Source organism: Perca fluviatilis, chromosome 6 (genome assembly GCF_010015445.1).
Source record: "Perca fluviatilis chromosome 6, GENO_Pfluv_1.0, whole genome shotgun sequence".
Taxonomy (NCBI): domain Eukaryota; kingdom Metazoa; phylum Chordata; class Actinopteri; order Perciformes; family Percidae; genus Perca; species Perca fluviatilis.
This window is the reverse complement of record NC_053117.1, coordinates 25,925,920-25,939,770: the sequence shown is the minus strand read 5'-3', so window position 1 is coordinate 25,939,770 and position 13,851 is coordinate 25,925,920. Positions and strand designations below refer to the sequence as shown.

Sequence of the window (13,851 nt, the reverse complement as noted above, 5' to 3'; positions counted from 1 at the left end):
AAATCCATCCATGCTCTGGGCGGGACCATGGAACTTCAAACCGCTCTGCGGCTGCGCAGTGGGTTACTGCGCTCACAGCTGTACACATTGACCCCGAAGAGTCAGATGCGGAGGTAAGATAGCTCTGTTTTTATGATCACAGAGCTATAAATGACAGTTTTTATGTATTTTCTAACTTATTTGTGTGTTATTGACATGGTCAACATAGCTTTTAACTGTAAACATGACCGTTTTCAAGCCCAATTTGTGACAACCGGTTACAGTGTCACTGTAATTCATGTCCCGATGCAGCGTCAATAGTCCTGTCGACGAATGCTTGTGGGTTATCGACCAGCCACTGTCACATAGGACATGTTTGGTCAGTTAGTTAACCTTGACACCTTTGTGGAAATTAGGCTACATAAAATATGTATCTGTAGGTGCTGTGCGTGACCATCATCTAGCAAAGCTTAAGCTAATGTGAACACAAAACAATTCACTTGTTCCTGTTATGAGCTCGCTGCCCGGTAAGAAAACATTCATAACCCACAGAGTAAAGTCTCCTGTGTTGTACTGACCAAAATGGTTATTTGCTGCTGTAACGTTGTATCAAATCAGTAACTGTTAAGCATTTTGCATTGCAAGCATGATAAAATAGTGTGTTCATTTTTTTTGTTTCCTTAAAAAGCAGTGAGTGCTAATATTCAACTCACGACACAATGTGTCATGGAATTGCTTGTGCCATCAAGGCAGTGTGATTTGGTGCAGTTTTGTCCGTAATTGTACACACAGAGAAGGTAAAAGATCTTTTTCTAACAGGCTTGAGTACACTGTCTTTAAGAAGAAGTCAAGTAGGGAGCAGTCTGTCTGGGAAGGGCCGCTTAAACTACAGGAACACAGTTTTTTGCAGAGTATGCATTTGCAAGGTTTCCTTTCCTCCCTGCTGCATTGCCACGAACACTTCATCACAATAAAATAAGAGGGTTGTTCTGGAGGATAAAGATCCCTATTGGGAGGTTAAATATGGTTCTGTTGTGGATGATTGGCCTGTGCTCTTAAAAACTGTAGGCTTGCTGCAGTGCCGTTATTTGAGGGCTGCTGGTCTTAAATAATATTTACTCATGTCCAAGCTGCTCTTACCTGAAAGATAAATGTAATTGAACCATGCTGACATGGTGTCTGTCTTTTCTCTGATCATAGCCTGTTTTTATGGTGTCATTTTGGTTCTGTTACTATTAGTGCCTACGTGGCTACAGAGCCACCTACCTACCATTTACCAGATTAAAGCTTCTGTGCTCTCTCTCTGCTGAACTATGCTGCAGGAGACACTTAACAGAAAGTGCACACAGTACAGTAACATATAGCTTTACTGGAGAGACTAACACATTTGGTACACTGGTGTGGTTGTGGTACACATATAGCAGCACTATAAAAATTTTTTTGGACATGCTTGTGTTCTAAAATATTAACTCTTTTTTTTCTTTTAAAGAATCATTGTACAATACATTGTTTTAGAGAATATTAGGAAACCGAGACCATGCATTGTGGACGTCTCCAAAGCTATTTATAACTATAGCTCCTGGAGAATGTCAGTGGTAATAATTAGAACAGGATTGTCAAGCAACACCCTCTGTGATGGGGGTTACATTAGACCACAACACTGTCCCATTCCGATTAGTGGGAATTTAACTAGTATGCCTGGCAATATATTATTATTTTACATACACAGTTTGTCTGTGTATTCTCCCATTCTTACTGGACATTAAAGGGATACGCCACCGTTTGTTGAAAAAGGGCTTATCACGGTCTCCCCTAGCTGTAGATAGTTGGGCCAACGCATTTTTTGTGCATGCATTGTTTTAGTCCGGTGCAACACTGGCAACGCCGCCGCTAGTTAGCTTAGCGTAGTGAATGGAATCCTATGTTGCCGGTTAGCATGTTGTGAGTAAAGTGAGCCAACAAAAGACAAAAAAAACAACATAATTACTTGCACTGAGACAAAAAATGCGTTGGCCCACCTATCTACAGCCAGGGTAGACCGTGATAAGCCCTATTTCAACAAACGGTGGCGTATTCCTTTAAGGTTGATCAGTGAATGACATGATAATATCTGAAGTGGCTTATTTCTTTTACTTGACATGTTTTACACGTTGGGCCATGATTCAACTGAATACTGATCTCTGTTTGCCTATGTCTATCTTGCAGGTTTGGACAAATCAGCCCTCATTCAGAAATGGAGATTTTGCTAAAAATTGGCAGGTAGACATCAGGCTTTCCTTCATCTTCACTACTACCAGTGTGCAGAAGATATCTTCCATTTTCACAGACACTGACAGCAAGTTAACTACACCTGTTCACTCCTGCCACTCCCCCTCCAAACCTGCTTCCCTATACACCTCCCTGCCTTAAGTCTTCAGTATGTATCATATTGTCCCGGTGGCTCCTGGGGAGCAGCAGACAGCCGGGGGAACTGGTGGTTCCCCACTGAAGAAGAAACTGGCTCGTGAAGGTCGGCCCCTGGTGATGGCAGGCATGTTAGGCTGTGTTTTGGTGCTGGCTGCAGTGGTTGCCTGGTGCTACTACTCCGCGTCTCTCCGTAAAGCCCGGTTGCTGAAGGCTGAGCTGTTGGACCTGAACAAGGACGGTTTTATTATTCATAACCAGACGGGGGCTGTCATCTTCAGTATGTCCTTTAGGTGGGTTCATTGTCGGGATTAATTTAATTATACTGTAGATTAATCTGTTTATTATTGTCTTGATTCATCTTTCTGTCTATAAAATGTGAAGAACAAATTACAAATACTCATCAGAATTTTTTTCAGAGACCAAGGTGACATTTTTCACATTGCTAAGTTTGCCTAACCAACAGTTCACAACCCAAAGATATTGAATTTGCAATAAAATAAAACCAATAAAAGCATAAAATGCAAAGATTTCGTAAACTGGTACCAGAGACTCTGCTTGGAAATTATCTAAATAATTGCAGATACATTTTTTTTGTCAATCAAATGACCATTTCATCTTTACTATTAAGTACGGGAGATGTGGAAACATTTCAGAGCAATCGAAATACAGAGTGACCAAAAAAAAGCAATGTGAACTCTCCTAATAAACACTTGTGTGTGCTTGTGAAACTAACAGCCAGTAAATCTTGGTTGTTGTTACATATATGCTTTTTTGTTTGGCCTCAACACAGTTGTTCTTCTTTTGTGTGCTGAGCCGTACTAAAAAGCTTCCTGTCTGCAAATGTGTGTTTGGATAATGGAAAGCCACACAAGGCAGACACATGATTACACCCTTAGGGAAAACTGATTTAGTAGGACATGCTTTATCAGCAGAGTTCACATCGATAGAAATAGCTTAGTACAATCCCTGCACTTGGAGTAAAATAGAGTAATTGTATGGAGCAAACAATAACTTTCTGTATTGTGATTACATTTCTTCTCTGTTGTAGTAATTTTATAGTCTAGTACTTATTATATAGGCTTGTAATACTTAGTGCGGTGCTTAACAAGGTAATTTATATATTCTTCCCCTCTGTTGATGCTCCCTCCCAGGTCTGGCACTCTGGATCTGGACTCCTGCTCAAAGGAGGGAAATATTCTGAGCTGCACTCAGTCAGATAGTGGCAAGCTCAACTTCTTCATCCAGACGGTTCAAACTAAAGACACCGTGATGTGTTACCGTGTTCGCTGGGAGGAGCTGCAAAATAAGCACTCAGTGGAGCACGCCATGGCCTATAACGACTCTCATTGGTATGGAGGGGCAGAGACGGCAACACAGTACTGGCCTATCAGGATGCAGGGCGAGAAGGAACCGCAGCCTTTCATCACCAGTGATGTCTACTTGAACCGGAATGCTTTTGGGGGAATCTTAGAACGCTATTGGCTGTCTTCAAATGCGACCGCCATAAAGATTAATGACTCGGTACCTTTTCATTTGGGCTGGTCAGAGAAGGACAGGACACTGAGGTTCCAGGCCCGATACCAGGACTCTCCCTTCAGACCCCCAGAGGGTCAGCAGGCCTTACCTGAACTCAGCTATAGAGTGTGTGTGGGTTCGGATGTTACCTCTATTCACAAATACATGGTAAGTAAAGACATACTGTGGATTTTGTTTTGATGGTAAGAGCACAATCCCTAATCTTATTTCCTATATAACTTTTATTATTCACATAAGTGCAGGTTAGTTTAGTGTCTTGAAGTTAAAACTTAGTTTGCGTTTAAACTAGCCTCAGTATGATAAAATGAGTAAAGTCAAAGTCTGAAGCATTGCTTGTTGGGATGTTTTGGGTCAGGTAGGAATTATTTACATTTGGATACGCACCAAATAACTGCACAAGAACACTTAAAGATGCATGTGTTCTCTTCCAGGCAAATTGTGAGTGAAGATGACAGGAAATGCCAGAGCAAAGTTGTAGTATTGGCTGGATGTTCATCTAAATCATAATGTTTTCTTAACTGCTGTAAAGACAGACATTTTATCAATGACAGTCATTTATCTACCAAAACCACCAAGAAGTCTCTGGTTCTAGTTTCTCCATTGTGAAGATTAGCTTTTTTTTCAGTTTTATATGACTATAATGCGATGTAATGTTTGTTTTGAACTGTTGGACGATAACCAGACGTTTGAAGGTGTAACCATGGACTCTGGGGAAACTGTGATCTACATTGTCCCACATTTTATAGACTTAGATGATTACTTCATTAATCAAAACAAACAATAGATTAAATCAACAAAAAAATGGTTAGTTGCTAAAGTAAGACTAGTTTTGATTCCACACCTCTGCTGACGAAAGTTGTATTTGAAGGAATTTTATGACATTTTGGGAATTTTTTGAATTTCTTGCCAAGACTTAGATGAGAAGATCGATATCACTCTCATATTTCTGCAATTAAATGGCCGATTAGCTAAGCTTAGCATTAAGACTGGAAGCAATGACTACCTCCGGAGCCAGGCTAGCTGTTCCCCACCATTTCCAGTCATAATGCTAAGCTAAGCTAACTGGCTGTTTAATATTTAATAGACATAAATGAGAGTGGTGTATATCTTCTCATCTAACTCTTGGCTTGAAAGCAAATACGTGGAACAAACTTTGTCACTGCATTCTTGGATGAAAAAACAAAAACTGTTGATGTGAATAGCCCAGTAAAAGTCTCTGCTCTGTATGCCTGTGTTGTTTCCAGGTGCGGCGGTATTTCCCAAAGCCTATCAAGGTCCCATCTCCTGAAGTGTTTAAGCAGCCATTGTGGTCCACATGGGCTCTCCACAAGACGGCTGTAACTCAGGAGAAGCTGCTGCGCTACGCCTCTGACATCACTAAGCATGGCTTCACATGCTCCCATCTGGAGCTGGACGACCGCTACACTGCTGACTATGGAGAGTTTGACTTTGACCCGCAAAAGTTCCCCAATGCTAGCGGTATGTTTGACAAACTCCGAGAAGACGGGTTTCAAGTGTCGCTCTGGACACATCCTTTTATCAACTATGACTCCATTAATTTTGGCGTTGCTGTGGAGAAAGGACTGTTTGTTCGGGAGCCGAGCGGTGAGCTGCCTGCTCTGGTTCGCTGGTGGAACGGCATTGGAGGAATCTTGGACTTTACCAACCCAGACGCCCGTGAGTGGTATTCCTCACATCTGAGTATGATCAAAACCCGCTATGACGTGACGTCCTTCAAGTTTGGTGGAGGAGAGACAAGCTATCTCCCACGCCAGTTTAGCACCCTGGTCCCACTGTCTGACCCCTCCACCTTCACCCGCTACTACACAGAGATGGCCATCCCGTTCAGTGAGCGTGCAGAGCTGAGGGTGGGTTACCAGAGTCAGGACATCTCCTGCTTCTTCAGGATCATTGACAGAGACTCTGTGTGGGGTTATGAGCTCGGCCTCAAGTCCATCATCCCGACCGTTCTGACGATTAGCATTCTGGGCTACCAGTTTGTCTTACCCGATATGATAGGAGGGAATGCATACCCCAACCGCACTGCAGGTACAGTATGATACCCATAACATATGACTACAGAGAGTTTTAGAGCGTCCAAAGTTGGCCATCTTAAAGACACATTTTGATCTTTGATCTGGTGTTAGTTTACAGTCTTTGTCTTTGTCTGTTTGTATTTTTAGGTGGTTTAAATGGCAAAAATGTTCTGCCGGACAGAGAGCTGTACATCCGATGGTTGGAGCTGTCTGCTTTCATGCCTGCCATGCAGTTCTCTATACCACCGTGGGCCTATGACAATGAGGTGAGCAAAGTGAAAGGTTGTATTAGTTGAACAAGATACATGTTTATTTCCCCAGGTTCTGTTATTTCCTCTGCTTGAAATTAAAACCACTATGAGTAGAATTTTCTGTGGTAATTGCATTTTTTTCAATCGCAACACTGTAGGGCTGGGCGGTATATAAATATTTTGGCTTATATCGATATATTTTCAAACGAGATATGAGATTAGACAATACTGTTCACATCGATATGATTTAATGTTGCGTTACATGACCAATTTTCAATCAAGTTCAAGCCACGGCGATAAACCCGGAAGAACAGTATTACTGGATGCAACTAACTTCAGTCCTATGAGTAACAGTGTGTGAGATAGCGCCTGCTTGACCTGAGCGAGAGATGTGACCCATGGCCACATTATCATAGTTCATAAAAAATGCAGCTCAGTGACGATACAGACATTTAATAATACACAAGACGTCGGTAATGCCGCTGACCTGCCGAAGCGCATTCAACCCGCACTGGACCCGTTCATAATGAATCAGCCGTCACTCACGATCCAGTCTGCAGTGTAGTTCAGACACTTCACTGATAAACCAGAGAACTCTACAGTAACGGTCAGCATTGTAAGAATGTTTTTGTATCATACACTTAAGTCTCTCTCTCTCTCTCTCTCTCTCTCTCTCTCTCTCTCTCTCTCTCTCTCTCTCTCTCTCTCTCTCTCTTTACCTCTTTTTAATCTGCTTTCTTAGAGATAGGCCAGCTTTTTTTTTAATATATAGGCTATTTATTTTGGATAATTTTCCAAGTGTTGCATCTGTATATTTACTAATAGGAAAACCCTGTCTTTGTATTTTATCTTGATCAGTCTGTTTTAATAAGAGTGCTTGTGATATTGCACGTGGCTTTAGAGATCGCCCAGCCCTATAACACTGTAGAATGGTCTCTGATTTTATTTTTTACTTTATTACATTTAGAAAAGGTACGTTTCAAGCCTAAGCTGTTTATTTATTAAGAAAGCATGATAACCAATTTATACATTTGCTAGATGACTAGGTAATATAAATGTATGTAAATGAAGAAAACCACCCACACAAGTGTCTTAATTAGCCAGCCACCATGCTCCACTGTGATGCTAAAACTGTATCTTTGTGCGTTCACCTGCAGGTGGTACAGATAGCGCAGAAGTTCACAGAGCTCCATGAAACTCTGGTGGCGCCAAGAGTTCTCGAACTTGCAGGCGAGGTTCTTAAAACAGGAGACCCGATCATAAGACCCCTCTGGTGGATCGCCAACGTTGACGAGGCAGCCTACAAGATCGACTCCCAGTTCCTGATCGGGGATGATCTGATGGTGGCTCCGGTGTTGGAGCCAGGAAAGCAGGAGAGGGACATCTACCTGCCTGCAGGACGATGGAAAAGCTACAAGGGGGAACATTTTGATAAAGGCCCAATGTACCTCACTGACTACCCTGTGGACCTGGACGAGATAGCTTTCTTTACAAGGGTTTACTGAAGACATAAAGAGACATTAACTCACACACACATACTGTATGCACATGTACGTTCTTGTGAGCACACATGCCAGGAAATAGCAGGAGATGTTTGTTTTTCAATGGGAAATGTCAACTAGGGGATCTGCTGCCATAGCAGAGTGTGATTTTTGGTAAAGGTGAACCTCATGTCTCCTCTGACCAGCTCTTTCTTCGGACATCTACCTGCAGGTTATATCCGTCCGCCCAAAGAATTAGAATGAAACTTGTGTTCACTTCTGATTATCTTGCTCCATCCTTAAGCTGATCCTCATCCTCATGTGCCTTCCATGCTCAATGGTGTTTTAAGCCCCCACCGTCGACTTCAAGGCAGCGCTGCGACCGTTGACTTCAAGGCACCTAACCCTAACCTTAACCCTTACCCTAGTGCCTTCCATGCAGTGCTGCCTGGAAGACGATGTTGGGGGCTTAAAACACCAAAAAAGATCTCTGATTGTATCGTCACTGCAGTCTTCCACTGAATGGACTACTAGATTACAAATTTTCTTCAAAGCCTACCCATAGAATGGTTTTGGTTTTTAGGGTGATGAAGCGTAGATGAAATGATCTGTCTTAAATATGGCTTGACAGGGTTTGGCACTGAACCGGCAATAAATCTGCACTCAGCACTTGCTCAGAGGAATAATAGTAATAATAATGTATACTTTCATCAAGCCTGCAAGAGGAAACATGTCAGGGTGAGGGGGCTGCCTCACAGAATGGTGCCCTGAACAGTTGAAGGGTTGGTGCCTAGTTCAAGGGCACCTCGGCAGTAGTGATGGTCAAATGAAGCTTCGCAAACCACTGTCTTTATTTTCTGAGCTCACTAGATGGCGCTCTCTGTTCAAATAAAAAGGTTAAAGGAACGGCATTTCAGTGTCTTTTCAACCCTTTGTTGAACAGCGAGCGCCATCTAGTGAGCTCAGAAAATAAAGACAGTGGTTTGCAAAGCTTCATTTGACCATCACTAACTGGCACCACTCCAGCTACCAGTCCACACTTGGTACTTGGTCCATGCACTTTGTCACCATAGCAACTGCTGTATTGTGGAAAACATTCCCAACTACCTATGTTTAAGCAAATATTCATTAATTAGCATTGCACTGACAACATGTGACAATTGTCAGGTACTTTCTCTTTATATTAATGTACTTTTTTTTTAATTTGGAGGATAGTATTTGAGTGTATAAACCGTAAATTCAAGTGACTGGGTTTAAATGTAGGTAACTTGTCATGATCAACAGACATTTTATATTTTTAAGTCAACATTCCTTGACCTGTTGTGCCATTCTGTCATTTCAGTGCCAAAATCTACTGCTTTATGCTTTTTCATCTGTACAAGTTAAATTCACAGCTCAGGGTAGATTTAAAAGAAAAACATTTCTTATGTTGTTGTAATTTTGTTGTTCCACAGCAAGAAATACATTAATGACACTAATGCAACTGGTTTGCCTTTTACTGTAAGACAGGCATTGTTCTCAAAGAGGCCATATTACAATGTGCCGTCCATGTCTTCCTTGTGACTTTATTTGCCTTATCAGCTGAACTAAGCTATGCCATCCTTAGCACAAAGAACCAGTAGAGTGATGAAACACTCCCCTCTGCACACAGTGATATGCTTGATGCTTTGCACCTTTTACGTTTTTAAGCGCTGACATTGCAAAGTTCTTGAGGTTCTAACATCTGAATACATGTTTGTCTGCTCTTATACAGTGATTTCTGCCATAAAGTAAAGCACACCAATGGTTAAGTTATCAAAATGCCTTGCCTGCATAATAAAAACTAAAAAATATACTAGCTAGAGTCAGCACTGTTTTTGAAATATTTAAGTCACTATATATAGAATTGTTATGGGATTAGCGCATCTTTCAAATTATTGATATGTAAATATGTTGAAAAATGAAACAATTTCTGTAAATTGGAAGTCTTTGTGTTGCTTTTTTTACATTCCTGATACTACCACCAGATGTTGCCAAAGTCATAAATGATAAAATCGTACACACAGTAGCTTTAAGGGGTAAATTAGATTGGAAAAAAAGTATAATTTTGGAATAATATTACCTGTATGTTTTTGTGGCCGACATGTAAGTAAACTAGATTAACCATTGTGAGTTAATCATGTTTAAAGGGATTTTGTGAAAACACTAAATAAATGAATTTGCCAATATTTTACTGGAAGAGACTTGGTGAAATCCATCTGGGTATTTCCATTTTGACACGAGAGAGTTAGAGATGTGTTTCTTAATTGAATGACTGGTAATGTTAACAGTCTATGTATTTCAGTAAATAAATACTTTCTGAATTAAGGTAAACTGCTAAAGGAAACAAAATAGTTTTTTTCACTTTCTGTATACATACAGTATGTTTGTTTTTGTGTAAAAAGCTTGACATTGTAGGGAATTTTTAACTTAAAGTTTTTTAACTGCAGCTTCCTCTTTCTTGCTTCTCGTAACCTTTTCACTTCCTATTTCGATCTACTTCTCTATCTAGAACAAACAGTACATACTAGCACATTTTAAACTATAATTAAAGGTGTAAGCTAAAACATTCTGTGCATCTGAGACATCTTGGTATAGGAGTCGTGTATCCCCTGGAACTTATAACCTTCTCAAGATACACACGCAACTCATGCAATGAGCAACATGATAAACTTCACACTATAACTTGAATAATATGACACATCTAGGTAAAATGACACGTCTATAAAATAGAAATATCTCTACAACATCCATATGTTTAATTACCCTAAACACAACTATGTAATCCTTACAATGAGTTGAAAACATGAACATCGTCAAAACGTTTTCTCATAACAACAATATGCTCCATTTTACACAGATTTTTCAATGAATTTGTCTATATTTAAAGGTATAGTAAGTGATGTTAATCCAATACACTTTTTGTAAAATTCAGCAAATATCTCCTCATGGTCACCTAACTCTCTGTTTTCTGTGCGCTGAAAAAAAAAATCAGGTGTTGATTCTCAGTGCCACATTGCCTTATTCACTCTTCTTTTTCCCACCTCTATAAAGAAAGTGTATGGCAGGTCAAACTGTATAAAGAAATAAGCTATTTGTCACACCGGTTATTTGTTTGGCCAGTTTAATATCTGACACAGAACACCAAATATTTTCTACATTTTATTTGTGTCTGAAGTGGTGACAAAGTTTGTTAACCTTTGAATGCTTTGCATTTCAGCACTTTGTGGTGATAAGTAGGCCTGTACAAATTAACCACTGGCATCAAAGCAGGATATGCAAAGTCTAAAGTCTGCTGATCTGCTTCATTAATCCTCAGGATCAACAACTAACCATCATTTATTGATTTGCTTATGATTGTACATTTTATGTTCTGTTTATTAGGGCTTCATAACAAAGCTACTTTTACTGTAAATGGTGATGTGAAGTGCAAAACTTAAATAATTAAACAATTCAATAGTCGATTATATGGTGTTTTTCATATTGTGTTTTTATTAAACAAACATTGATCTGCAGTCATTCACAGCTTTTACATCTTGAAAATGTGGTTATTCTTCTTGAGTTGTACCAATTGAGTAAGAGAAGTGTTCTTAAGCTGTAGCTGCTCCAGAGCCTTAGAGAAAGAGTGTGATGATGGCTGAGGAAACCAGCAGGAGGAGGACACTGGAACCAGTGGGTACGGCGCTGTTACACAAGTCGCTCTCACAGCACTTTATGGGGCTGCGACATAGTTCACTCGTCATGCAGCTCTTCACAATGACACCTGCAAGACATGATGGACAAAAATAAAAGTTTTAACAAAAATAAAATCCACCAGGCATTTAATACAGCAATAGATCAGCTCATAGATAATATTTTTTAAATCATTAATATTAGCTGTGGAAGAACAACTCACCGTTCAATTCGATGGAGGAACAACGGTCTAAGCCAATAGGACAAGTTAACTTGTCTGCGCAGTTCTTGCCTTGACAGTGGTAGCAAGTCAATCCACATGCTATATAGAAATAGAGAATAGTGACACACATTGGTTTTAAGTTACTCCAAATCTAATACTCATTGGTTTACACATTTTATAAAAACACATAATCAATTTTAACCTTTTTTTCTTCACAACACATCTAAAACGTGTTTTGTGAAAAACACTATAGTCTGGAAGTGTTGCAAATGAGATTTTAAATACCCCGCAAAAATAAAATCTCATCTACGCCTATATCTTTCAATTAATTCATGAATTAATAAGAAACGAAAAGTATGAGCCCTATCACACTTTCAGACGCCAACACCCAACACAATAATAAGTTAAATTGAGGCCAATACACATGAATCAATCTGTTCTTACCTGCAGACAGAGTCAAAAACAGGATCAGAGCTCCATAAAACTGCATCGTGAACGGAGAGAAAATTAGACTTTTGTCCAACCCTGAGAAAAGAACTAGTCCAAGCTAGTCTTCTTTCAGTTTTATCTTCCCAACGGCTCCTCCCAAAGTGATCACTTTGGTCGACCACCAGTCGATCATGTAGACATCTGACTTCATGGGTATACAGTCAAATACAAGAAATGAAACGTAAATCATTTCTCATAGCAGATAAATATATTTTATAAAGATAGATCTCTTTCTTTTATAGTCCAACCCGTTAGTTTTCTTTCAGTTGCATTTCCTCACGAATCCTTCTCCCAAAGTGAGCAGATTATCCCAGAGAGAAAGTAATGTAGACATCTGACTCCAACTATATATTGGCTATTGCAGAGATGGCAAAAGTACTCACTTCCCGTACTTAAGTAGAAGTACAGATACTTGTGTTAAAAATTACTCTGGTAAAAGTAGAAGTACTGATTTAACTTCTTTACTTAAGTAAAAGTAACAAAGTACAGGCGTTGAAATGTACTTAAAGTATAAAAGTAAAAGTAGCCTTGCGAATGACAACCACTTTTTAAACAAAGCTACCTGGACCACACACGTTACTAGAGTGCAAGATGAGAAACTTCAGTGGACATAAAAACCAGGCTCTTTATATGCCATTGTCTACATTTTAAATGGATGTCTGCCAAACATCACATATATGATTAGTGTGACAGAGACTGGGACTCCAGCTTAATAAGATTCGGACTGAGTAGCAAGATATGAATTCAATTGTGATTCTGTGAGAATTCACAGATCCAGTTTCTCTTTTTTAATCGTCCCCTTAACATTTAAAGGAATCTACATGTATGTGTGCTCAAATATAGAAAGAAAATAAAGGATACAATATGAATTACTAAACATAGATTAATTAAGAAGTTCCCCATACTTTTAGAGTTACACAGCACATTGGCCAGGAGTCATACTTGACGCCTCCTAGCCTATCTCAAACATCTCTCTCAGATAAGGCCAGGGATGATTGGGAATGTCTTGCTGCTTGTCTGCCTAATCTCTGGGATCTCCGTTTTCTTCATTTTCAATCATGTCGCCGTCCATACTACTAGTGCTAACGTTACCACCATCAAGCTGCAATTATTTGCTGCAAATGAATGCAGAATGCGGCCGAATCTGTCGAGTCGTCTTGTAGTGGTGCGTTACATGCAACGTAGCCTACAGTATATTCCCATCCAATTAGATTGAATTCGGTATTGATCACGTGAAAAATAATAACGGTAACTCCAGTGAAATTATTTGAAACTTGCTAGTGAGGATTAGATTAGGACCGTATTTAAAGCTGATGCTGGTTTCAAACTTCGCCCCAGGTGTGTCTGTAAAACACGGACAGAGACAACTTCTTTCTTTTGATGCATTACAAGCAATGTGAAACCTAGCTAACAGGTGAAGAACACAAACAACTAAATCACTAGCTAACCTACTTTAACTGTGCAGGAACTATAGACCAATACAACAACAGGCTTACATGAACTGACAACATAAGTTATACTACTTACAGTTCTCAAGGACGCACACACACGATCTCAACTGATTATCCTCCGGACAGCAGTCTCTCTTTCTTTTTTCTCACTTTTTTCTGTGTGGCGCCCGCGCCCGCTCGCGGTGTGAGGCGCGTGTCCGCGCTATTCTCCGACATTACGACCTCTTGTACAAAACTAAAGTAACGAGCCAATTTTAAAAATGTAAGGAGTAGAAAGTACCGATATTCGTGTTAAAATGTAAGGGGTAA

The 13,851-nt window shown here is 39.9% G+C and overlaps 2 protein-coding genes across 2 annotated transcripts; one reads left to right on the top strand and one right to left on the bottom strand.

The window, feature by feature from the left end:
- LOC120560360 (myogenesis-regulating glycosidase-like) lies at window positions 1-8,598 on the top strand. The gene is made up of 6 exons (XM_039802760.1): window positions 1-113; window positions 2,185-2,675; window positions 3,537-4,068; window positions 5,166-5,970; window positions 6,105-6,223; window positions 7,366-8,598. Exons 2-6 carry the CDS (start codon window positions 2,398-2,400, stop codon window positions 7,711-7,713), a joined length of 2,082 nt encoding a protein of 693 aa, XP_039658694.1. The 5' UTR covers window positions 1-113; window positions 2,185-2,397; the 3' UTR covers window positions 7,714-8,598.
- A 2,576-nt stretch (window positions 8,599-11,174) lies between these two features.
- LOC120560359 (lymphocyte antigen 6G-like) lies at window positions 11,175-13,671 on the bottom strand. Its single transcript, XM_039802758.1, has 4 exons — window positions 13,619-13,671; window positions 12,047-12,236; window positions 11,603-11,701; window positions 11,175-11,470 (listed from the first exon to the last, which is right to left on the bottom strand). Exons 2-4 carry the CDS (start codon window positions 12,090-12,092, stop codon window positions 11,322-11,324), a joined length of 294 nt encoding a protein of 97 aa, XP_039658692.1. The 5' UTR covers window positions 12,093-12,236; window positions 13,619-13,671; the 3' UTR covers window positions 11,175-11,321.
- Between the last annotated feature and the right edge of the window lie 180 nt (window positions 13,672-13,851).

Excerpts from the sequence above, each read along its gene's own strand:
- LOC120560359 (XM_039802758.1), bottom strand. The coding sequence starts at position 12,092 with ATGCAGTTTTATGGAGCTCTGATCCTGTTTTTGACTCTGTCTGCAG. Across the intron at positions 11,702-12,046 it reads GTTTTTGACTCTGTCTGCAG|CATGTGGATTGACTTGCTAC; the intron begins GTAAGAACAGAT and ends ATTTCTATATAG. Across the intron at positions 11,471-11,602 it reads TTCCTCCATCGAATTGAACG|GTGTCATTGTGAAGAGCTGC; the intron begins GTGAGTTGTTCT and ends CATGTCTTGCAG.
- LOC120560360 (XM_039802760.1), top strand. The coding sequence starts at position 2,398 with ATGTATCATATTGTCCCGGTGGCTCCTGGGGAGCAGCAGACAGCCGGG. Across the intron at positions 5,971-6,104 it reads ATACCCCAACCGCACTGCAG|GTGGTTTAAATGGCAAAAAT; the intron begins GTACAGTATGAT and ends TTGTATTTTTAG. Across the intron at positions 6,224-7,365 it reads CGTGGGCCTATGACAATGAG|GTGGTACAGATAGCGCAGAA; the intron begins GTGAGCAAAGTG and ends GTTCACCTGCAG.